The sequence below is a fragment of the Taudactylus pleione genome, unplaced genomic scaffold (genome assembly GCF_031769625.1).
Source record: "Taudactylus pleione unplaced genomic scaffold, aTauple2 ptg000113l, whole genome shotgun sequence".
Taxonomy (NCBI): Eukaryota; Metazoa; Chordata; class Amphibia; order Anura; family Myobatrachidae; genus Taudactylus; species Taudactylus pleione.
This window is the reverse complement of record NW_028284515.1, coordinates 11,288,598-11,314,833: the sequence shown is the minus strand read 5'-3', so window position 1 is coordinate 11,314,833 and position 26,236 is coordinate 11,288,598. Positions and strand designations below refer to the sequence as shown.

Here is a 26,236-nt window from a genome sequence, read left to right as displayed (position 1 = left end):
ACTTTAGAAACCAGACCATAGGTAATTTCACTAAAAAACACACTTTTATTCTAGTCAACCAGCTCCTGCCATATTTAAAACAGCCTGTGATGTGGAAGTTAGGAGCCGATTGGCTGGTACTTTATCTCCATCCAAGGCCTAGTAAACAGACTCTATGGTTCTCCCTCTCTCTTCCTATGTGAGGTGATAGCCATACTTAGTCTCTACTTTATATTGCCTGAAGGAACGTTAAAACATGTTTGATGGATTCATTTTGTATACTACCTTTGCCAGATTGTAGTGTAATGCATGCTTTCTTTGCAGGAGCAGATGCCTCCATGTATAAGGTGTCTGACTACAATGTCAGAGGTGATGAGTTCGAGTCCAGGGTATTTTGAGAAATGGTTATTAAAGGAGTTTGTTACGGACAGTGCACATATTATTCTGTAATTACAGAAGCATTCCTGCCTGTCAATGTGAGAGGTGCTGGGTTCAATATAATTTAACTGAATGACAAGGAGTGCATGAATGTGGTATAAGGGGATTGGTGTCTAAATCCATTTTCTTTGAGGGTTCTTAAAGTATAGGTGTTCTATAAATGTAATGGTGCGTACACACAGTACAATTAAAATGCACGATATCGATTATATCGTGCATTTTTCGGTGCCTCCAACTCACCAATGACCTGCGATGCGCGGGCACGTATGGACGATAAAGATATTGTCTATCGACCATGCATGCAGGCCAACCTGGTCAATAGCGACCAGGTTACTATAGGGGCCATCGTTGGTGGGTTGGTGGTGTGCTGGATGATCGATATCGATCATCCAGCACACCCGGGAGATCGTTCAACGATATCGTTATCGTTGACAATCGTCCCGTGTGTATGCACCATTACACATACGTATGTACTGTATGTAAATAGATATATACACGTCATGTGGAAAGGAGGCATCATGCTGTATTCTGTGCTTTTCTCTGGGTGCCAGAGCTCGTTGGAACTTTGCGTCCAACAGGCCGGGAAGGAGGAGGATAAGGGGTGCCCTGTCCATTACACGTGTAATTGGTCCCACAATTTCTGATGGCAGCCTTGTTCTGACGGACAAATCCTGCTGTAGATGCAGCTTCACCAGCGCTCTCCTACATCTCCAGCTGGTAAGTTACTGTATACTGCAGAATTATTGTGCATAATCACTGCAGCCATTGGATTCACACTGTATTTGGCAGCGACACCTGGATAAGAGTGGTACAAAGGGGTCAGTACCCCTTCCCTGCTATCAACATCCCAATTATCCATTTGACTGTAATGTGAATATTTAGATGAACTAATTGTTGGCCTGATTATGTATGTGGAGAGATCAGGGGTCAGGCATTGAGGATAAAGGTTTAGCACACTGGACAGCCCCTTCTCACCAGCTTGTGTAACTCTGTGCATTATTATGTTATAACAATCGTTCGGTGTTTATGGGTATATATTGTAACATACTGTAAGGGTTCTGTTTGGTAAGATGCGACCCCGCAGGCATCAATGTGGCATTAATCCGCTGCCTGATGGGGTGGGAACCAGGGCCAAAGGTCAAGAGGGAAGATGGCATCTGGTATGAAGATGCACATGACAAAGTGGTACGTACAAGTAGCAAAGCAAACACACTAAGTCAGCATAATTATAAGGATCCCAGCAATCCCGCTGCATGGTTACAGAGTCTGCTGCAGTATACACTGTAATGTCTCACCGAACATCCCAGCAAGAGTACCCCTCAATACACATTTTCTATTTGAGTATACACTGTGGGTGCCCGCCCATTACCAGCATGTCCATACTCCTGACGTGACACCAACTAATCAATGGAAGGAAAGCGGACTATGAATGCAGAGAAAAGTAAGGACCTCATTGTGTTGGAGAAATTGTTATTCAACCTGCTACCAAGGTCAGAGAGTGGGCGAGCGACTTTAACCTGTGGACCCCACCATAGCTGACAAGCTGGTCCATGTGTACATAGCAAATCTTCATTATGGAGAAGATGGCATTGTGCATCTCTGCAACTCAGCTACGGCAATAATGCGTTGAGCTGGGAGATCGATGAATATGTTTCTGAAGTAACCAGCTGGGACTCGTGCAGAGGGATTGCCCCTTAAGTTCAGAGTGCCCTTCGGGGCCCCAGTTGGTAAAGCACTTTAGTGGCCTTCTACCACATGGACATCAGTGAAGTAGAATGCAAGGACACAAGCGCCAGAGGTGTCAACACTGGAAGCATATGTCATTGGAGTGAGGAAGGGTATCTTCAGAAATTTGTACAGAGTTCATGGGTAGCAAATTGGGTGTGTCCATCACATTCGTGAGCTCTGACATGATCTCTGGGTAACAGGTATTCAGTTGCAATGTGCAAATTATTTTGGAAGATTGACAGACATCCCAGTGGGAAGGGTGCATTCTGATCAGGGTATGGGATGGTGAAAAATTATTCAATGCATGGACTGGACAGCTGCTCTGTGCATACAAACAGGCAAGGATCACAGTAGATGCAACACGACATGGCTTGGTCTACACCAGCTGCCTGATTGAAAGTTAACAGACTGCACACGATTTAAAGGTGTCAGGCATTGAGAATAAGGTTTAGCCAATTTTCTCGCCAGCTTATGTAATAATTTATTACAGTTATTTACTGTGCACACATTACACAGTGTTTTACAGAGACTAGTCATTCACATCCGTCCCTGCCCCAGCTTACAATCTATATTCCCTATCACAAGGACACACACACATTAGGGAGCACCCAGAGGAAACCCACGCAAGCACGGGGAGAACATACAAACTCATTCTGACTGTCCTTTGGTCAGGAACTGAACTCATGACCACGGGTCTATGAGGCAGTAAAGCCAACCAATACACAGCCATGTTACACAATAATGTGTATACTTTTATCTCTGTAATAACAATGTTTATGTTTGTGCGTATATATTTTGCAATATACTCTATGTATTATTGAAAATCCTCGGCTGGAAAGGGCAAAAGAGTGAAGCATCGCTCCAGTATCCTCATAACATAACGAACCAGCAAGGGATGCAGACTGAATACAATAAGGTGCTCTGAACATGGTCAAACACATTAACCTCTCAGACCCACTTAAATTGGATGCATGAACTTGGTTCCATATAACACACCACAATCCCCCTGTGCTGTTGGGGACCATGCGCCTTACACTATTGTGGCTTCCCGTTTACCTCAGAGCAATATCATTACTAATGTAATCCTGTAAATGGATAGGTCACTGCCTCTCACAGCAAAGCACACTCATTCCCTGAAAGAGTATCTGCGGCTGTTACTGTTCTGACTATCTGATTGGCTGCTGTGTGATCTGTCCTCACCTCAAGAAGATAAACAAGGTCGGATAGAATGAATACAACAATTGCTCTAACCGATCATAAATATCTCTATGCTAAATTAAACTCCACACATAAGATTCATACAATGTGTAAGGAAACATGTTACTGCATACAAAGCTAACATGAGATCATGCTCTGTAGTCGGAATGACTTCATATCATGTTACCCCGTGATGTTCTTGAGCAGCTGGCCCAATGGAGAATTAGAACATGCATAATCTTCTACATAATTAGGCTATGTTATTTAATTATGCATTATTTTCAGCAGAAAGCAGTGTTTAGATGCCTGGTCCATACATCCTGATGTATATAATTCTTCTAATATATGTTTCACATATATTGCATGGTTATCTGAAACGGCAAGCTGCTCAGATTAAATATGCACTTGTAACTTCAAGGACTTCAGGCTGCAGCAGGACACTCCTATACCCAGGGAGGATAAGGGCCTGTGCCTGCAGCCTTGGATTCATCAACCTTACTGAAAAGTTTATTGTAGTTGCCCACATCCCAGTTATTTAGTTTAGAACTGTAATTCTTTAGTACAAGAAAAAAAAATTATACAAACACTTATTTATATTTTATTTTCTTAAAATCACAGGGGATCCATTAATTTACTGTCTAGTCTAGTATAGGTGGTAGAAATAAAGTGTCTCATGCGTATTTTAAAACAGGACTTCAGTTCTAAACCCGAGTACCTGCAACAGACACTGGGGAGAGGGGTAGGAATTACTCATTGGGACGGGGATTCAACAGAGACACGCCTGTGACAGGTAGCCTGGTGGCCAATCAGATTAGCTGCCAGGCATCTGTTTTTGCAGAGAAATTGATGCACAGCTCTCAGGCTCGATAATGTAATTATATATGGGGAAATTGTCAGCAAACACTCACGGCTCTAGTTCTACTCTGTCAGACTGAACCACAGCTTCTAGCCCAGGTAAGTTTTTTTTTTTTTAATGGATCTCCACACTTTGTCATTATTAAAGTCATGATACACTACATTATGGAATAGGACAATGTTCAGACAATTATTTTTAATTTTTTTACGTAAAAAGGAATTACAGAGCGTTAATGGCCAGTTATTAACAAATGTCTGTTTTTTGTTGCATTTTAGAGTTTTGTATAATTTACAGCCAGATTGGGACTTTAATACAAAGCACACATGCCCACATTATGGCTCAAGCAAAAATATATATATATATATATAATTAAAAAACTCTTCCTAAATCTGTTGTTACAGGAAGCGCAATTACTCTCTAAGAGCCTCAGGATGCATCGGTTTGATAACAGCACTACTGATCCTACACTAGTGGGAGCGGAATGGAGAGAATACAGTGGCAGTCCAGGAGGATGAGCTGCTCTGAGGTTGCGATGGTGTTGCTACAGAGATGAAGAAATGTGCTGCTAAAGGGGGAAGGAGAAGCTGCATGGTGTGGCCACAGCGCAGGTTGGTGGTGCACGTTGGTTTGCAGGATTGCACATACTTATGCCTCCATAGGGACCTTTTTGTAATGCTGTATTTAAATATTTGCACAAGTTTTATTGTGGTCCCTTCAATGAGTATGATGTCCCAATGCAGCCCTCAGACTAGAAAAGGTTGTGCCCCCATTCTATAGAAAATATTAAATATCGTGCCCCCCCCCCTCTGTCTACTCAAGGTTAATGCAAATTAGTTATAGGAGTTCACCATCCTGTGTGCTGACGAACCTAAAGAATTTTGAATATTGCATATGTTACAGAGAGGAGCGCACAGGCTAGGTAGAACTTACCTATAAATATTTAGTGTTCCCGCTAGAATGTGGGAAGGCGCAGACTCGTGGCCAGGGCATTCTCTGCGCGCGCCAAAGGCTCGCATGCTCCCGAAAAAGGGGCGTGGCTGACCGGGGAGGTGCTGCTCCTTGTGACATGCCCCCAATTTGTCACACTTAGAGGCATGCCTAGCACTTATGGAGGTGCTGGGCTTCCACCAAGCTCTCCCCTCACAGTGCATAGATGCCATTCGCAGGTGGGGAAGGCACAGGTCAGGCTATTTTATCGGCACTGCTAAAAGGGCAGGGCGCATTTTATCCTCTTAAAATCAGGCAGGGAACACTAAATATTTAAAGCCTGCCCAGTTACAAAGAGATAAATAGATAAGCCGTACACTCTTCAGATAGAACACAGGTAAATAAGAAACCACCAAGATAAATATTTCTTGTCAAATAGATATTATATTTAGAAAAAGCTCATCTTGATTTTCTTGAAGATTGTCTTGTCCCTGTGTTCATATCGTCATTGATTTGTAAGATGCTAACAGAGTCCAAAAATGTATGTTTGTAGTGCTAACAGACAATCAAGAATAATAATGTTTTTAAAAAATAAAAATTTAAAGTATACATAAAAATACACGAATATTAAACATTAAAAAAATATTAAAAAACAAAAAAACAAACAAAGAACATGGACAATATAAAAGAGCTAATACTGCAATAATATGCTTTTGCCACATATTGTCACCAATAAACAAAAGCAACTTGTTTATAAAGGTGAAGTAATCAGGAAATAATTAATAGGGTATTCCCAAGCAGATTCTGAGACAGTGGGATCGAACAGGCAGTAACTTAAAATACCTGATTCCATGATGAGGACCAAGCACTATGGTCATATGTATTAACAGAACACGCATGCGCTCAGATTGTACCCATCAGCAAACAGGATTTATGGTGCTCTAAATCAGACTGTGCCCCAGCAGAGGGTTGTTCCTCGATTTAGAACAACATGCAGAGTGACCAAACTGGGCAATATTAGTGCTCAGCGTGATGCCAGCTCGAAAAAGGCACACTTCTATCACAATGTCTTCTTCCATGGGAGTGATAGCTGAAAGATCGCCAAATTACATAAACTGACAGAGAGGTACAGTCAAATTTCTCTAAGGACATGGAAAAGCCAAATGTATTCTCCAAGGCTTAAGATAAATATGACATAATAACAACAAAAAAAAAAAAACAGCACTGATCTCCAGCGTTCCGTATTACTTTGTTGTTTATTTTTTTATTATTTCCCTTGAGTCTAAGGAAATATCTTCAGCTGTGAAAAAGTCGCAGACCTCTCAATCTAATTTCAATTGCAAAGCTGGTCTCTGCACAATTGCATTGAAATGGCTTTTATTTACCCTCCGACAGAAGAAATGGGAAATGTAAAGCAAGGAGACTTCCCTAAAAGTTTTGTATTAATCACGACTGCAATTCTCAGAACAGTCTTTACAGAAAATAAAATACACTGGCTACTTGGACCAGTGCGACATGCCGCTATAATAAGGAGATGACTATGAGCTATGCAGGTAATTATTGGTTTCATCAATTGATATTGATTTAGTAAGGGATAGCTACTGTTTTCTCTCGACAAGGTAAAATTATACAATGTAGTCTTACTTTCTAAAGGAAAACAAACTTGCTGCAAAACATTTTGATTTTTGAGGCACCAAATATATAAAGCAAGGATGGGGGGAAAAACAAAATCATGACATACAGGAACCAGTTAGTTGACGCCAGTAGCCAGCAGGCTCTTTTACGAAGCCAGAGAAGATGTGTGATCACGCTGTTCAAAAAAAAAAAACTGCTTGTCCCAGGGAGCGCTCGCTTTTAAAAACTGGGGTCCTACACCAGTTTTTCTGGGTCCTGTCACATATTATGGGAGTTGAGGGCAGGCAGCAGTTGGGACAGAGCTGGGGGTAAAGGCAGGGAGATGTTGGGGTAGAGCTGTAGCTACAGTGGAGTAAGGGCAGGCATGGCTGGGGGTAGAGAGGGGTAAGTGCGAACAGTTGTTGCGACAGTGCTGGGTGCAAGGAGGGGGCTAGGGGCAGGCAGTGCTGGGGGCAAGGGTAAATAGCAACTAGGACAGTACTGGCGGGGGCAAGGAGGAGGTTAGGGGCAGTGCTGGCTCAGGATAGCAGCACTGGGGGTAGAGAGGGGGCAAGTGTAGATAGCAGCTGTGGGAAGTATGGGAGGCAGAGAGGGGGAAAGTTGTTATCAGCTAAGGCAGTATTGGGAAGGGCAAGGAGGGGGTTAGGGGCAGTGCTGGGTCAGGATAGCAGCTGAGGCCACACTGGGGGTAGAGAGGGGCCAGGTGTAGATAGCAGCTGGGGCAGTATGGGAGGCAGAGAGGGGGAAAGAGTTGCTAGCAGCTAGGGTAGTACTGGGGGCAAGGAAGAGGTTAGGGGCAGGCAATACTGGGCGTAGGGAGGGGTAAGGGTAGATAACTATGGCAGTACGGAGGGTAGGGATGGGGTAAGGATAGATAGACAGCACATGGGGTAGTGATTACGTCCTTGTTTTTGCTGGGAGCCCCCCAGCCATGTCACTATTGCAGCTCCCTCCTGTGCAGTGTCCCCCTACCGCCTCCTGCGTGCAGAGAGCTGGCTGCTAGAGGGGCCCGGCACCACCGACAACGCTGCTGCAGCCAAGGAAGAGATGCCTGATGGATGCAGTGCATAGACGCCGCCGCACAGCGCTCAAATCTAACCATTTCTTTAGCTAGTATATACAACCATTCATTCAAGCATATATATGTATATGAACACCATTTGTGCATGTCGTCACCAAAAAATACATCTACAGAGTATGCTGGCAATGACTACGAGGACACATAAAAACAAAAGTTACTTTAAGAGCTTTTCCTACCTGTATATAAGGGTTACATAAATTGTAAAAATCACAGAACACAAAGCATGGACATACAGTAAATGCGTGGTACAGTCTGCTAATTATTAGGTGTCAGCTAATGCCATTATACCAATAATAAAAAGCTCAGCTCTGCAGGTGGCCTGTGGTGCATAGGACAAGTGAGCGCAATAGTTAATTTCTGCTGGAAGCATTTGAACAGTGAGCCCAGAGCTTCAGGGCTATGAGAAGCCTCATATGGTAAGTCAGATGGTCAGCTGCAGATAGAGACATTGCATGACGCAGATAATAAGATCCTGACAATCGGTCAGTATCAGGCAGGTGCTATGGAACCTTTACACCAAGAAGCTATCATGTGTCAGCCATGACACTCTGACAGCTCACATAGCCATCTAGTATCTGCAGTATAGAAAGGAGCTGGAAACTCTCAGCACAGCTAAATGAAAATAGCTGCCTCCTACATCTCTCTAACAACAGGAGTCTCAGGAGAATCATTTTCTCTCTCAAAGACGGAGAAAACAGCTAAATTTAATTTAAAAATAGCAGGAGGTAAGAAGAGACAGGTGTTATTACAGGTAGGATTAAATGATGTTTACTCAGACAGGTAATAGGCTGATACAGCATTTGTAGCATGTGGAGGTGGAAAACACTCCTAGACATAAAACATATTTTTAGCATACTCAAGGAAATGTAGGAGAAAAAAAAAAAAAAAAACAGCCTGGAAAACAAATGTCTGGCTGTTATCTAACCTTAAAAGACAAAAAATAGAAAGGATACGGGGAGTTCCTTCTGTCCTACAGACCAAGTACAGACAGGCAGCTATGACGTGGTTCATCTTCCTGCCACGTGTTAGGTGCTTGCTGACAGCCATTTTGAAGAAGTTGAAGGCAGTATCCAAGCAGTGTTTGTTGAGCTGCAGTTGCACTCCCAGATGATGGATCTGTCGCTTTCCTGGAAGATAAGGCCAAAGGAAGAGTCAGTCTGTACGTTCTCAGGAAACAAGCCATACCCACTTACATGATGTTATCCATCGGTCTAATTCATATTTATATTAAACCCGATTGTTTACGTACAAATACGATGTTTGGGGGTTTACTCATATGCAGAACGGGTCATGCGGTATCGCTCGCAGCCCCCTGTCTGCCACAGCACAGTTCTTCAAAACGGGTCCAGGGTCTATGTCATTGGACACAGACTTCCTGCACCCGGGAGTCCAGATCCTACGGCCAACCTGCATAAGCTCCAGTTTACGCGGGCTGGCCGGTGCCCGAAACCATCGCTAAATGAGACCAATGGTCGAGGTGGTGATCTGATGCTGCATCCTCACACGCAGCACTCGGATCTCACAAATGCTAACAGGAGGTGTATCTCCTACAGACGCCTCTTGTTGCATTTGAATTTTAATGACACGGAATTGCACAGCCGCTTCCTTACTTACAAACATGTACACAATCAGGCCCCATGTACACTGTTTTACAGAACACTATATGTAACTAATATCCTTTTTCTACCAAAATCCTGGGTCTGACCAGGGATTTGGAACACTGTACCAAGCCTGGACAGACACGAGATTTTCCCCATTTCCACTATGACGCCTATTCCTGGGACGGCACCGTTCACACTGCACACAGGTGCAGTGCCGGCGCTTGGAGATTATGCCATCACCAAGCGCCGGAAACTCCAGCTCTGCCCTGAACGCCAGACTGGAGCGGACCTGCAACCAGGGGAGGGGGTCCTTTCCCAGGGAAGGGGTGTCCTTTCTGAAGGCTTTGATGTCACAGCTGTCACCGGGGAAACTGGCAGGGAGAGATTATAACCTCCCCGTATGAAGCGGGGATGGAGTAAAAACCGGAACGGTCCGGACCATGCGGGGAGGCTGTAATCTCTCCCTCCCCGGTGACAGCTGTCACACAGACAGCTTCCGAATACCACCTAATCACCATGCTTGAAACGGGTCCCAGGTCGGAAGATCCAGGTAACCTGTTTCCACTGAGCTTGACCAGGGTTTTACCAGCTACAAACCGTGTTCAATGCCTGGGAAGAAATGCCGGGTCAATCGACCCAAGATTTTTTCCTAGGAGCCTTTTCCACCGAGCCACTATTAAGTTATTAAATCATAAATAATTTTATAATAAAAACATAATAAATGAATTCCATAAAAATAGCCATTTCTTTCATACCTGGAAGCTTCAATTTAACCTATTAATTCACCTCACTTTACTTCCTCTTACAGAAATATTTATGATGCTGTGAAAAGCTCTTTCACAGGTGAAAACCAGAGAGAGGAAAATAAAAAAATCCTATTTATCAAAAGGCTGCTTCCGTAAACAACAATCACTGAGGGACTCTGGCGATAGCTTCCGCATGCAAAACCAGGAGAAGCTAATTTAACAAATACAGCGGAAGTACCAATGGTTAGGGATGCTATACCGGTTTCCGGCCTTCCGACAATTACTTTCCGGATGCACAAATTTCCCGGTTGCTGGAGGGTCAACAATAAAACCAGACCCAGAAGTCGTGGATACCGGAGGGGCCAGGGGCAGGACAGAAGAGAAGTCGGGCGTGTGACATAAGGCGCATGGACGTGGCCGGCCGCATGTTAGGACATTAACGGTGGAAAGTCGTCTATATCTTCGCACCAACCTCAGCGAGCGGGCAGTCGAAGATCAGCATTGATCACTCCTTCCCAGACCATATTCCACCGTGACCATCCCCCCCAAAGACAATAGAGATAAAGAGCATAGATCGGTAGGATAGATAGTAGTTGAAATCTCATGTGCCAGGAACCCAGCATCCCGACGGTAAGTAGTGGGGTCAGGGGTTAGGTACTAGTGGGAGGGTTAGGGTTAGGCACTGGGGGGGAGGAATAGGTTTAGGGTGCGGGGGAGGGTTAGGATACTTACTGACCTATCTTAACCCTGTCAGGATTCTGGCGTCGGGATTCTGACCATCGTGACTGTGCACTAGCGCCAGGCTGTGACAGTGACACACACAGTCACTGTAAACTTACAAAGTCAACACCACAGAATATACTGAATACTGTATTATATACACCAGTATCCAATTAGCAGTGCTAAAGTAGCAATGCTATTGGATCGTCGCAGGGCTATCCAATTAGCCCCAAAGTGCCGCCCGACGCCAGCACTTATTGTAATTTTTTTTCGGGATCTGATGTGTCCCGAAAAATAATCCACGAAAAGTGCAGTTTTTTCACAGCTAGAAGTAAATAGAAACACTTTTACCCTGCAACATAAGTGATAAAAAATATATATTTTTTTCTATTTCAAGTTGTATTCGGCTTTACAGATTTTTATGCAGAGTAAATCTTTTTCACACAAAAGACTCCATATAGTAAATATAAAATGCACTATTACCCTGCATTTTTAAAGGCATAACATTTATTTTTTGTATTTCAAGTTAGTCTTGGGTCTTTTGACTCAAAAGACTGCCTCCCGTAATTTATATTACATCCAATTTTGCATTTAAACACATAGCTCTAATTTATAACAGTTTAAGAATGCCACCACCTAAGAGAAAATGTCAGTTAACTGATAATAAAAGGAAAGTCATTACGCAATTTAAGAAATATAAAGAGAACGACAATGAAACGGTTATGCTCAATGTGCAGTGCTGTGTTTCCAATTGGCTACAGTGGGAGGTCTGACATTACAGTATAAAACCAACACACACTTTCATCTCAAGCTTCTGTAACTTCTGGGAAGGTAACCAGTTTTTTCACACCTGACAAAGCGGATGGATGAGTCTCTTACTCTGAAAATGAAGCGAGAGATCATCAACATCTACATCATAATGTGAGGTTTTTAAAAATATTTCTTTGGTTAGTAGAACGGTTTTTATGAAAATGCATATAATTCAGGATAAATTGTGAATTTGAAGGGGGGAATTCAATTAGGCACGGTAATTTACTATTTGATCCCCCAGGAACATTCCATTAAGGCCGAAGCAGCACAGATTCTATGTGTTACCGGCTGTTACCAAAATAATTTATCAGGCGAGAAAATGGGGATGTAATTGAAGAGCCCCATTAGTTAAAGCACGAGTCTACCACCCTTTTTCACGCCTGTTAAATTAACTGAGCTAATTGATAGTGTTCACTGTAGGTCCGGCGCCGGGCAGGGTGCTGGACCTAGAAAGGGCACTCTAGCGCTTACCCGAAATGGAGGTTTGTCTTTAAGACGCGTTCCCTTTTCATCACTCTTGGGGGCATCCCCAGCACTTATGGACATGCCGGGCTGCCCCCAAGCTCCCTCTCTCTGAATAGATGCCGTGCACATGCGCATGCCATCTATTCTCCGGCGGTGATCGCTGAACCGCTATTTTTCTCACACGCGGGACACTGCGGCCCAAGGGTGGAGGTGGCACCCGCCATGTTGTTTTAGTGGGGCAATGCCAAAATGGTAGGGCGCGGTGTCTTGTTAAAATAGCCTAGCGGGAAAGCTAGATTGAATTCCCACCTATACGTCCATTTGCAAAAGGTACCAGAAGGTATTACCATAAGGAGTTTCGAACTTGGGTCTGAATGTCTGTAGAAAGGGTCACAACAAAACTCTCCCACATGTAAAAAATTTTTCTGTTTTAGCCTCCTTTTCTTGCACTACCTCCATCCATGCCATGAGAAAGAGATTAAAAAAAAAAAAAAAGATTCTAAAAAGAGATTGGGTCGGGGGCTCAGGATGTATCCACACCGCCAGTAGCAGACGTCTTCCTCTCTTTGAAATCCGAAGCCCTCTTGGGAGAATGCCAAATAAAGCCCATTCAGGGGTTAATGACATGTAATTAACCAAATGTTCTCTGGAATAATTAAGCACTTGCAACCAAAATCTACAAATTAGCGGACATGACCATAAACAGTGGAATAGATAGGCCTGGGAATGGCCACATTGGAAACAGGAGTGGTTATTGAAACCCCGATTATAAATCTATGCGGGGACAGGTAGGAACGGTGCAATATATTGAGGAGCATCTCTGTATATATGGTAGAGGAAAGCATATGACATGACCTGGTATGAGCTTTTAATAAATCAGCTAACTGCAGGCCCGGAAACTGTGAAACCCATGCCTGAGGACCCCTTTGGGAAACAGAATAATCTATAACCCCAGGTGGTTGTTCATACAGACTGAACCACCATCATCTGTCATCTGGCCGCGGGTCCCGCTGGCCGGCGGTCGCGTCTCACCCACCACCCTGCAGACTCTGCTGCAAGTGTTGCGGGCGGGCGGCTGACCGCCCATACACAGCAGATAATGAGAGATATGGTAAGAACTTACCTTTGTTAGCTCTCTTTCTACAAAGTCCATAGGGTCCACAGGGAGAACTTGGGGGTATAGGTGATTGAGTCATCCAGGCACCACGTAGTTAAATTTTTCTTCCAGGATGCACTGGGTCTCCCTCCTATACCCTGCCCCCGGGCCAGAGGCACCTAAGTTTCGTAGCAAGCCAAAGGAGGACAAGAGAGAAGAAAGTCTGGAACACTCAAGAATCACATTCTCACACAAAAGGAGACAGAAAACCGGTGACCAGAGCGAAGGCCATCCGAAGCACAGGTGCGCCAGGGTGAGCACCCTGTGGACCCTATGGACTTTGTAGAAAGAGATGACAAAGGTAAGTTCTTCCCATCTCTCTCATTTTCTACTTCAGGGTCCATAGGCTCCACATGGAGACCTTGGGGATGTCCCAAAGCAGTCCCTTTAAGTGTGGAGACGCTCCTGTGCAGAGAGGAGAATCCGCAGCCCAAAGGAAGCATCCTGAGAGGCAAAGGTATCAAATGCATAATACCTCAGAAAGGTCTGGACAGAAGACCATGTGGCCGCCTTACAAAGTTGAACAGCCGAGGCACCACGGCAAGCTGCCCACGAAGGACCCACAGATCAAGTAGAACAGAGGGTGGCACTGGAAGGCCCTTATGAGTGTAAGCCTCAGATCAGCATGCAAAGCCATCTTGCCAAAGTGTGTTCATTGGCTGGCCATCCCTTCTCGTTAAAGACGTAGAGGACAAACAAGGAGTCTGACTTCCAAAGGGACCTGGTACGGTCCACAGAAATCCTGAGGGCACATACCACATCCAAAGAGGCCTCACCTGCAGAGAGGTCTGGAGAATTAAAGGCCGGTACAATAATTTCCTCATTAATATGTGGAAACTAGAAACCACCTTAGGAAGGAACCCAGGGCGATACCGAAGCACCGCCCTGTCCTGGTGAAAAACAAGAAATGGGGAACGGCAAGAGAGCCCCCAAGACTGACACTCTTCTGGCGGAAGCAAAAGCCAAAAGAAAAACACAGTCTTAGCTGCTAGCCATTTGAGATCCACTGAGTCCAGGGGTTCAATTGGAGGGTCCTGGAAATCCCAAGGCGCCACAGGAGGGACAAAGGCAGGCTGAATGCGAAGGACACCCTGTAGGAAAGCACGGATATCAGGAAGAGGAGCAATCTTTCGCTGGAACCACACTGGAAGAGCAGGTACATGCACCTTCAGTGAGGCAAGGCGGAGAACAAGATCCAAACCCGCCTGCAGGAAAGCCAAAACACTGGACATCCGAAATACCTGGGGGTCGTAACCTCTGGGACGACACCATTGAAAGCAGGTGTTCCACACCCTGTGGTAAATCCAGGCAGAGGCCGGTTTACGTGCTCTGAGCATGGTGTTAACCACAGTGCCAGAAAAACTCTTAGACCTTAGGAGGAATGACTCAAGAGCCACGCCGTCAAAGACAGACGACCCAAGTCCAGGTAAAGGCAAGGACCTTGAGACAACAGGTCCAGACGTTGAGGCAACAGCAACGGAGTGTCAATGGAGAGACTCTGAAGAGCTGAGTATCAGTGACTTCTGGGTCACGCTGGAGCCACCAGCAGTACAGTGCCTCCTTCTTGTTTGAACTTCCTAAGTACTCAAGGAAGAAGGGAGATTGGAGGAAACAGGTATGCAAACTGGAAGGTCCACTTGACTGACAGAGCGTCTACCAAGAGTGTCTCCTGTCCTAGACCCGTACACTGGCAGTTTGTGATTTTGTCGGGAGGCCATGAGGTCTACATCCGGAAGGCCCCACTTGTCCACTAGGAGCTGAAACACTTCTTAGTGAGGAGACCATTCCCCAGGATGCACGTCGTAACGGCTGAGGAAGTCCACTTCCCAATTTAAAACTCCTGTAATGAACACCACCGATATGGCTGGAAGATGACCTTCCGCCCATGTGAGAAAGCGTGACACCTCTGTCATTGCCGCCTGACTTCGATTTCCTCCTTGATCGATGAAGTAAGCCATGTCGTGGCGTTGTCTGCCTGAACTTGCACGGGCTCGTCGTGAAGTATGAGTCCGGCTTGCTGCAGGGCCCTGAAGACCGCCCAAAGTTCCAATAGGTCGATTGGCAGGGCAGACTCCTCTGCTGTCCACCTAATGAAAAGAGCGTGGACCTGTCACTGCTCCCCAACCCCGGAGACTGGCGTCCGTTGTCAGAAGGACCCAGACCGGAATCCAAAAGGGGCGCCCCCTGGTGAGGTGGTACGTCTGCAGCCACCAAGCAAGAGACAGACGCACCTCCGGAGAGAGCACCATCGTTTGCTTTATGCGATGGGGTAATCCATCCCACCTGGAGAGGATCAATTTCTGCAGAGGCCTGGAGTGAAACTGGGCATATTTCACCATGTCAAACGTCGACACTAAGGAACCCAGTAATAGCATTGCTGAGTGGATGGACACTCGGCGACTGTGGAGGCATCTGCGTACTTGTGTCAGCAAAGTGGAGATCTTTTCCGTAGACCGAAAGATCCGCTGCTGTTGTGAATCCAACAGAGCTCCCAGATGTAGCATACTTTAGGGATGGAATCAGGGAGGACTTCTTCCAATTGATTAACCACCAGTGCATCTGTAGCATAGATATAGGCAGCTGTAGGTGGTGTTGAAGTCCCTCTGGAGACCCTGCCAACAGTAAAAGGTCATCCAGGTATGGTAACAGGCGGACTCCCTGCCGCCGCAGATGTGCTGCCATTACCGCCATCATCTTGGTAAACACTTGGTAGATAGGCCAAACGACAGAGCCCAAAACGGGAAATGTTGTTGCAGTACAACAAACCTGAGAAAAAGCTGGTGAGCCTAAGCAAGTGGAATATGCAGGTATGCATCCTGAATATCCAGAGACACCATAAAATCCCCAGGTTCCTTAGCCAGTATTATTGAGCATAGGGTTTCCAGCCTGAACCGAGGTACCCTGAGGAATTTGTTCAGGGACTTAAGATTGAGGATATGCTGGGATCCGTTCGGATTTTGAACCAGAAAGAGTTTGGAATAACTCATTCCCCTCTTGGGCAACGGGACCGGTACTAGGACTTCTGCTTGAAGCAAGGATCGTACGGCTTTCTGGATTTGCAAGACCATGTCATCCCGTGAGAGACTACTTCTCTTACCCAGGTATCTACGGTGGTCTGACACCAACACTGGGTGACCAGAAGAAAGCGGCCTCCCACCCTGGTATACCCCAGAGGGAGGCCCATCCCAATAGGCTGAGGGTTCATCCTCTGACTTGGAAAGAGGAAGTCTTGTACTCCAGGCCTATTTCATAGGTTTAACAGCCCTACTGGAAGCTGACGGCCTTGGGAAGATCTGACCTGTAGGCTAACCGTGAGGACATAAGTATCGAAAAGAGAAGGTGGTGCAAGGCTTCGCTGAAGCCGCAGTTGAAGGCAGAAACGCAGAATTAACCGCTGCCAACATGTCCACAATCCTGTCCATGTCAGGACCGAACAATACTTCTCCAGTGTATGGGGAAGCATTGTAGGTCTTGGAATCAGCATCTGCCCTCCAAGAAAGCCACTCCAGGAAACTGCGAGCTGCCACCGAGATCCTGGAAGTCAGGAGAGTGATATCCAGAACAGCCTGCCCAATATGTGTGGCTGCATCTCTGATGTTACCAACCAGAAAACCTCTGAGGCCTAGAAGCATACGAGGGAAGGTATACAGACTTCCGGCAAACCTGCACCTTCCTAACCTTCAGGGAAGAAATGGAAGGCATAGGTAACGTAGCACTTAATTAACCGTATTACATGTGAATCCACTGCAGGGGATGAGTTCCAGTTCGTGCAAGGAACTTCAGGAAATGGATAACACGCAGCCAAACGTCCCTGAGGTTGATACCTCTTATCGGGCATTCGCTAGGCTGTAGCCCTGCGATCAACTAACTGACCCGGTAAAGGGAATTCCGCAGAAGTAGCCTTTTATTTGTACAAACAGAGCCTGCTTGAACAGAGGAGCTGGTTTGTTATCCTCTATGACTCCAGTTGAGGGGACTCAGGGTTAGAGATATCCGCAATCTCTCAGTCATCAGATGACATCTCAAAGTTGTGTGGACTATGACGACACCAGAGGACACCTAGATGGCTTAGCAGCTTTCTCCTCCTGCAACAAGTCTGTACAGCAGTAGAGGTAGCCGCCATCGAGGAATCTGCATAGCAGTAATCTGTTGTGGCAATCCCCGAGAGGGAAAAACAAACAGACTGCTGTGGTAACCCCATAGAGGGGAAAACAGCTGGTACCGCTAAGCGCCAAGCAAAAGTATCCAGGACCTGGGATAAAAGGAAGCCCAAGGGGGTTCATGTACAGGGACCGGGACATTAGAAGGGCCTGGTGGATTATACCACCTAATCCAACCTGCACCATCTCCTCCTCACATAAACCTGCAGCACTTGACCTGCAAAATAGCAGAGTGGGTGCAGCAGAGCGCACATTATTGTGCCTCCCAGACTTATATATATATATATATATATATATATATATATATTTATATTTATATATTTTATACATCCATACAATGCAGAAATGAACCTGCACCATGGCACTATAATCAACTACACAAACTCAGAGGTGGCATGGCCCGAGGAGGAGAGCAGCTCAGTGTAGCCAGACCACAGTGGAAAGGTGCGTTGAGCTGAGTGGAGAAGCCAGCTGTTAGAGAAGGCAGCCTCCCCTGGCCGGCGATTAACCCCGAGACGCAGGACTCGCGTCTTTACTGAGCCAGCACGTGTCCCTGGTGGTCTAGTGGAAGCACAGGACTCCGATGCTTAACTCCACCTACCGTCATCCCCAGGGAGTCCCCCTGCCCCAGAGAAAAAGACTGCGATTCAGTGGGTCACCACCACTTACCTGCTCCCATGGAGGCCGGCCGAGATCCCCGTCCCGTACCAGCGTCTCGGCGCCGGCGGGGTGACGGAGTGGTAGTGCGGACGTCCCCTGGACTGTCTGCTCTTGAAGAAAACTTCTTTAAAAATAAAAAAAATAAAAAAACTTCAGGGGCGTGTTCACAGTCCCACCGTGTGCAGTGACCTGACTCTGGCCGGGCATTCAACGAAACTGAGGTGCCTCTGGCCCGAGGGCGAGGTATATGCTTTCATTCTTCTGTCCAGTTAAACCCCATCAAGCTGGTTTGGGATGAAGTCTGGAAACTGATGGCAATTCCATGATTTGAAGCCTACCATCTTGCTCTTTTCCTCAAAGGTAGTTCTAACATAGCCTGGAGATAGGTTTCAGGTCATTATCTTGCTGTAAGATTAAGTCTTGACCAATTAAGCGTAGAGGGTATCTCATGGCGCTGCAAAATGCTGTGGTAGCACTTTTGGTTCAGGATGCCAGTAACTCTGTGCAAGTCGCCGACAAAAGAGCCCGAGACCATTAACACTTCCTCCTCCATGTTTGACAATGGTGTCATAATGGTGTATTTCATTACTGCATATTTAAGCACAACATTTCAAAGGGCAATGCCTTTAATAGCAAAACCCGGAGAGTTTTGCTGTTAAATCCATTGTCTTTTTAAATTTTAAACACGCCGGGAAGCATTGGCTTTTACAAACCTATGCTTGGTAAATAAACTCCTTACACTGAGGAGTGCAAGTCTACTCAATGGCATACAAAAACCCTACGAGACAAACTAAAGATTTTAAATATGAAGACCTTTTCCTAGTCTACAGTAGCTCACTGTAGGTGCCTCATGGCCTAAGCCAGGGGTGGGGAAGCTTTTTCTGCCGAGGGACATTTTGCTATATATCATTATTCGCGGGCCCGGTTCAGGCCACGCCCCCTCCATATGTCGTCACACGGGGGGTGGGGCCTCAATCGATGGTGATTATAGCAATTACCGGAGCATCCTGAGGATGGTCCGGGGAGCTGTAAAGGCAGCGGTGTAACTGTCTGAAGCGTCCTAAGGACACTCCAGGCGACACTGCTGCATAGATTCTGGCTGCAGGGTGCTATTCTAGGCACCCTGCTATCCAGATGAGGCTAGCAGACAAAAGCTCAGAGGGCCAGACCAAATGATTCCAGGGGCCTTATATGGCCCCTGGGCCTGCGGTTCCCCATCAATGGCATCAGCAAACCTTTTTTTCATAGCTACAGAACAGCTGAAGGTTCTTACCCATTACTTGTTCCCTGAAAAATGCCTTTTATTATAACTGAAATTTAAATTTTCCAGTTTTTGAATCCTAAACATATTATTTATCCTCTAGCAGAGCGCCACTTAATGTTGTACCATTTCTAGGTTATTCACTTGGTTTGCATTGCTTACATTTCAATAAAAGCTGGAAAAATTGGTGTTTTCATATTTTTTTGACATGTAGTGCATGTCTAATATAAACAATTCCTTCAGCTAGGCACAATTAAGCAAACAAAATTAAAAGGAAAGTAGGGAGGTAGATCAGATTAGTTCACGGACTTCGATTGAGAAGGATAACCTAAAAGCCAACCCCCTAGGAGGTTGTCTACGAGAGGCTGCTAATCGTATAGTCACAATGTCTGGAAATAATTTAACCTTTGACACATGTCCTCAGGGCAAGATTTCCTAACAATGTGTGGCTCAGATTCAGCCTAACTTACTGTTATGTTTGCATTTTCCTCTGCAGCTCATGTAACACGCTATATTATATATACACACACACACAGTCAGGTGCATAAATATTGGGACATTGACAGAATTTTCATATTTTGGCCTCTATTCACCACCACAATGGCTTTGAAATGAAACAAACAAGATGTGCTTTAACGGCAGACTTACAGGTTTAATTTAAGGGTAATTACATCTAAATCAGGTGAATGGTGTATGAATTACAACGGTTTCTATATGAGCCTCACACTTTTTAAGGGGCCAAAAGTAATGGGACTATAAACTCAAAAGCGATTTCATGGACAGGTGTGGCCTATTCCCTCGTTATTTCATTATCAATTAAGTAGGTAAAAGGTCTGGGGTTGATTCTAGGTGTGACATTTGCATTTGGAATCAGTTGCTGTCGACACTCAATATGACATCCAAAGAGCTGTCACTATCAGTGAAGCAAGCCATCATTAGGCTGAAAAATCAAAACAAACCCATCAGAGAGATACCAAAAACATTAGGTGTGGCCAAATCAACTGTTTGGAACATTCTTAAAAAGAAAGAATGCACCGGAGAGCTCAGCAACAGAAAAAGACCCGGAAGACCACGGAAAACAACTGTGCTGGATGACAGAAAACTTATTTCCCAGGTGAAGAAAAACCCTTCACAACAGTTGGCCAAATCAAGAACACTCTCCAGGAGGTAGGTGTATATGTGTCAAAGTCAACAATCAAGAGAAGACCACAAGAGTCAATATAGAGGGTTCACCACAAGATGTAAACCATTGGTGAGCCTCAAAAACAGGAAGCCCAGATCAGAGTTTGCCAAACATCTAAAAAAGCCATTACAGTTCTGGAACAACATCCTATGGACAGATGAGACAAATATCAACTTGTACCAGAGTGATGGGAAGAGAAGAGTATGGAGAAGGAAAGGAACTGCTCATTATCCAAAACATACCACCTCATCAGTGAAGCATGGTGGTGGTAGTGTCATGGCGTGGGCATGGAACTGGTTCCCTTGTATTTATTGATGATGTGACTGCTGACAAAAGCAGCAGAATGAATTCTGAAGTGTTTCGGGCAATATTATATGCTCATATTCAGTCAAATCCTTCCTTGACCTAAGCACCCACTAAGTAGGGATTTTTCGAATTTCAACTCCTAAAGGTGCTGAAAAGGGGTAAAAGCTTTCATCTCAACCAAGGCGATTGGGTTACAAAGCCAACATTGTCACAAACTCTCCGACGGATTGTGGATGCTAAATGTATTCAGGGAATTGGCTAGACCTATTCCTGAAGCACGGAGTCTAATGTGCCAGCGGTTTTCACCAGGGACCCTCGCAAGAAGGTATGGTTTCCCTATACAGGTGCTGGCAAACTTGGTTTGGAGTGCAGGAGGCTTTAGCGTAGTCGACTAGTCAGGTCAGAACTAAGCAAACGAGACGGTACTAGGGAGCAGACAGGGGGCAGACTTAAACTGGTCACAGGGAATAGCAGAGGTCAGAACCAGATATCAACATAGAACCAGGGGTTAGGCAGAATCAGAGTCACGAACAAGCCAAGGTCAGCACCAATAGACAGGATATGCACAGGAATGCTGGAGTATGGTAATGGAGCCTATAATCTGGCACCCAGGAACTTCCTTAAATAGGACATAGTACACATTCTCCAATCAGCATTTCCCTATCTATGCGCCTGTCTCTTTAAATCTTTAGCAGAGCGGCGCGTGCTCCTAAGGAAGCCGCGGCCGCCTGCACACTGCTGCCGGGGAAGGAGTCGAACAGCTGACAGGCGGGGATCTCCCACCCGCTGTCCCACGTCAGTCCGGACCCCAGTGCCACCGAACCAGGTAAGAGGGACCTGGATTCGGCAGCGCTGTGACAAACGTGGCCCAAGTGCTGCGGGACTGTAAGCTCATTGGGACAAATGGCAGCTCCAAACTCCTTCTCAAAATAGGGGATGGAGAGTATCTCAAGTCCGTGGGAAGGGGGACCATCTCTGAAGGCCTAGTCACAGTAGTGAAGACCCTAGCAGACCTCACAGTCAGGATATATTCGGATATTGCCGATAACCTAAAAAAAAGTCCATGGACTGGCTGTTTGAGTATGCCACTCTGACCCCCAAGAACGACACGGCTACCGTCATTAATGACACTTTACTTCAGTTGTTCTAAGGGGCAAAAATGGAGTACAGGTCTGCGGACTAGGTAGTGTAAATGGATGACACAGTCCACTACCCCGTGCAGTTCCTCAACACCCTCAACCCTCCTGGCCTCCCAGTCCACAAACTTCTCCTCGAATTGGGGGTCCAGTGATGTTGCTGCAGAATCTCAACTTGTTTAAGCTCTGCAATGGCACCAGGCTGCAAGCAAAAGCCCTCCACAGGAACATAATCGAGGCCACAGTGTTCACCTACTATGCTCAGGGGGAGTGGGTGTTCATTCCACACATACCACTTATACCATCAGAGTATCCCTTCGAGTTTAAGAGCCTGCAGTTGCCCTTCAAGGTCCGTTTTACAATGATCATCAACAAGTTCCCAGGGGCAGTCACTGAAGGTGGCAGGGATTGACTTGAGAGAGGACTGTTTCTGGCATGGGCAGTTCTACGTGGCCTACTCCAGAGTGAGATCACCCAGCAGCCTGGTGTTCTCAGTACGAGAGAGAGAGACAGAGAGAGACAGAGAGAGACAGAGAGAGACAGACAGAGAATACAGTATGTATATAAATACCTATCTCGCTAGGCTGTTTAAGTGGGGCGCCGCGTCCTGTCCGATTTCAAAAGGGCAGAATGCACCTTGCCCCTTTTGGTGGCACACCGCTAAAACAGCCTGCCGGGTGCCGTCCGCACCCGCAGTGTCCCGCGGGTGGGGAAAACTGCGGTGTAGCAATCACCAGCAGTAAATAGATGCAAGGTGCATGCTCTCGGCATCTATTCACAGAGAAGGGAGAGCTTGGGGGCAGCCATGCATGTCTGTAAGTTCCGGGCACGCCCCCCAAGATTAAGGAGAGGGGGCATTTCTTAAAGACTCACCTTTTTGGGCGCACCGGAGTGCCCTTTCTTTAGGTCCGGCGTAGAGTGAACACTAAAGTGTGTGTGTGTGTGTGTGTGTGTGTGTGTGTGTGTGTGTGTGTGTGTGTGTGTATATACATACATATATATACATACATACATACATATATATACACATACATGCATACATACACATACAACGCATAAAATAAGTATTGAACACCAACATTTTTCTCTGTAAATATATTTGTAATGGGGCTATTGTAATTGAATTTTCACCAAATGTCAGCAATAACCCATGCAATCCACGCATGCACAGAAATCAAACCTTAGATGTCCATAAATTATGTTATATGTAAAAATGTGAAATGACACAGAAAGAGTATTGAACACGCTTACTGAAATGTATTTAATACTTTGTAAAAAACCTTTGTTGGTAATGACAGCTTCAAGATGCCTCCTGTATAGAGAAACTAGTCGCATGCATTGCTCAGGTGTGATTTTGGCCCATTCTTCCACACAGTCTTCAAATCTTGAAGGTTCCATAGGCCCCTTCTATGAGCTCTGATCTTTAGTTCTTTCCATAGATTTTCAATTGGATTCAAGTCAGGTGATTGGCTGGGCCTTTCTAGTAGCTTTATTTTCTCTTTCTCTGAAACTGATTGAGAGTGTGTCCTTGGCTGTGTTTGGGATCATTGTCTTGCTGAAATGTCCACCCTCGTTTCATCTTCAGCATCCTGGTAGATGGCAGCAGATTTTTATCAAGAATGTCTCGGTACATTTTTCCATTCATCCCTCCTTAAATCATATGAAGTATGCCAGTACCGTATGCTGAAAAAAAAACCACACCATGATGTTCCCACCTCCAAACTTCACTGTTGGTGTGGTGTTTTTGGGGTGATGTGTAGTGCAATTTCTCCCCCAAACATGGTGTGTATTATGGCATATATAGAGTTACATTTTGGTCTCATCTGACCAGACTATATTCTCCCAGTATTTCACAGGCTTGTCCAAATGTTGTGCAGCAAACTTTAAACAAATTTCAACATGCTTTTTATTCATGGAGTCTTGCGTGGTGAGCGTGCATACATGCCATGGCAGTTGAGTGCATTACTCATTGTTTTCTTTGAAACAATTATACCTGTTAATTCCAGGTCTTTCTGAAGCTCTCCACAAGTGAGCCTTGGCTCTTGGACAACTCTTCTGATAGTTATTTTCACTCGTCTGTCAGAAATTATGTTCTTTCCATTTCCAGATTATGGCCCCAATAGTGCTCACTGAAACATTCAGACGTTTAGAAATCCTTCTGTAACCAATACCATCAGTATGTTTTGCAACAATAAGGTTGAGAAGGTCTTGAGAGAGCTCTTTGCTTTTACCCATCATTAAAGGTTTCTTCTGTGACACCTTGGTAATGAGACACCTTTTTATAGGCAATCATTTGGGACTGAACCAGCTTATATTAATTTGCACTGACAAGGGGCAGGATTGCTTTCTAATTACTGATAGATTTCAGCTGGCACTTCACTGGTGCACTCTACGAACTACTCCCAGTTGTTTACCATCTCCCTTTTGTAAGAGCTACAGATTTAGGGCTCCCTCACAGAAATGCATTTGCTTCGTCGCCATGAAAACATGGAGCATTTCCGGTAATCAATATGCTAATACACATATAGACTTGCTGATGAGCAAAACAGAAAAGAGTAACCCAAAATAGCTTTTTTAAACACATTGGAAAAGTAAGCCTGTCCGAAGAAGCTGGTAACTGGATATAATACTGTTACCACTAATGTTCCAACTACTAAAAATATTTCTTTATAAATTCCACGACATTTAGAGCGTGCAAGATTATAATTTATTTACATTTTAAAACCGGTTTGTTGAGCTACTAAGCACTTTCAGTGTCAAAAGCATGGAAAATATTTATATTTGTAGACATAAAAAGCTTTGGGCAGTAATAATATTTGGCAGCAGTGTACTCACTCCCTGATTGAAGGTAATTAAGTGAAGAAACATGTCTTTACTAGATTCCCCTGTCTAATAAAACAACCCTGAAAGCAAGCATTTTAGCATAATATCCAGGGAAGCACGTGGCCTCTCTTCATATAAGTGAGCTCAGAAGTTATTGTAACAATTATGTAACAAGTGACATAACATTTTCAAAGCAATGGACAAAGGAGTTGGATATAAGAACTTCATTTCATGCAGAGGTGAGCCCCATCCCATGGATAAAGACTTGATAATATGTTTTCAGCTGCTGTATGGGGTTGTGCTGCTGCAGAAGGGAGACCGTGGAGGAGACACAAAGCTAGGCCCTATAGTGCATTAGTGGGTCAGTATTTCTGGGCATGGATGTGCCCCCACCGTACTCAACTCCTGCTTCATAAAGCAGAGAGCTGGGCTGAGCATCGGGTGGTTCTAGAGGTATGTGTTCGGCATCCTGGCAGTCGGAACGCCGACGCTTACATTACCGACACCAGAATACCAATGTCGGTCAGAATCCCGGCGCTGGCATCCCGACCGCCGGGATGCCGAAGGTAAGTAATGGGGTTGAGGGGAGGGTTAGGTTTAGGGGTTAGGCACTAGGGTGTGGGTTAGGTTTAGGGTGCGGTGAGGCGGAAGTTAGGATTAGGCACTGGGGGGGGGGGGGGGTTAGGGATAGTCACCAAAGAGGAAGTGTTAGGGTAGGGAGAGCGTTAGCAAACTGACCTGACAGGGTATGTTAACCCTGTCAGGATCCCAACTATCGGTATTTCATACTGATTCCTTTGAGAAACAGCGCATTTAAAACTTTGCAATTAGCACACTAGACAAGCCTCGCTCTATGAATTAAATAAAACTAATGTACAAGAACAAGTGAAATACAAAGTTATTTGGGCTAAATCAGCTCCTGTCTGGTTTGTGATTTAAATCCAGATAATTTTGTTTTTTATTATAAAACTTGTGGCCTTCGCTATGCTATATTATATATATATATATATACATACATACATACATACATACATATATATATATATACACACACACACATATATTATATACATACATACACACCCTGCCCCTAAGCAACCTGCCCTCCGGTGTGGTGCCCTGTTGAAAAAGCGTGCAGGTGCCGTCCACACCCGCAGGATGCAGTGTCCCGCGGGTGTGGAAAACTGCGGTGTAGCCATCACTGCCGGTGAATGGATGCCGGGCGCATGTCCCCAGCATCTATTCACACTGACAGCAACGCTTTGGGGCTGCCCGACATGGCCGTAAGTGCTGGGCATGCCCCAAAGTGTGACGAAAAGGGGATGAGTCTGAAAGAAACGGCCCTTTGCGGGCGTCCACAGATGTGCC

The 26,236-nt window shown here is 45.3% G+C and overlaps 1 protein-coding gene across 1 annotated transcript in view; it reads right to left on the bottom strand.

The window, feature by feature from the left end:
- BRF1 (BRF1 general transcription factor IIIB subunit) overlaps positions 1-26,236 on the bottom strand; it is a 328,507-nt gene that overhangs the window by 254,053 nt on the left and 48,218 nt on the right. The window contains exon 3 of the mRNA XM_088471247.1: positions 8,795-8,968. Coding sequence (XP_088327373.1) covers positions 8,795-8,968 — 174 coding nt within the window. The remainder of the gene's footprint in view (positions 1-8,794; positions 8,969-26,236) is intronic.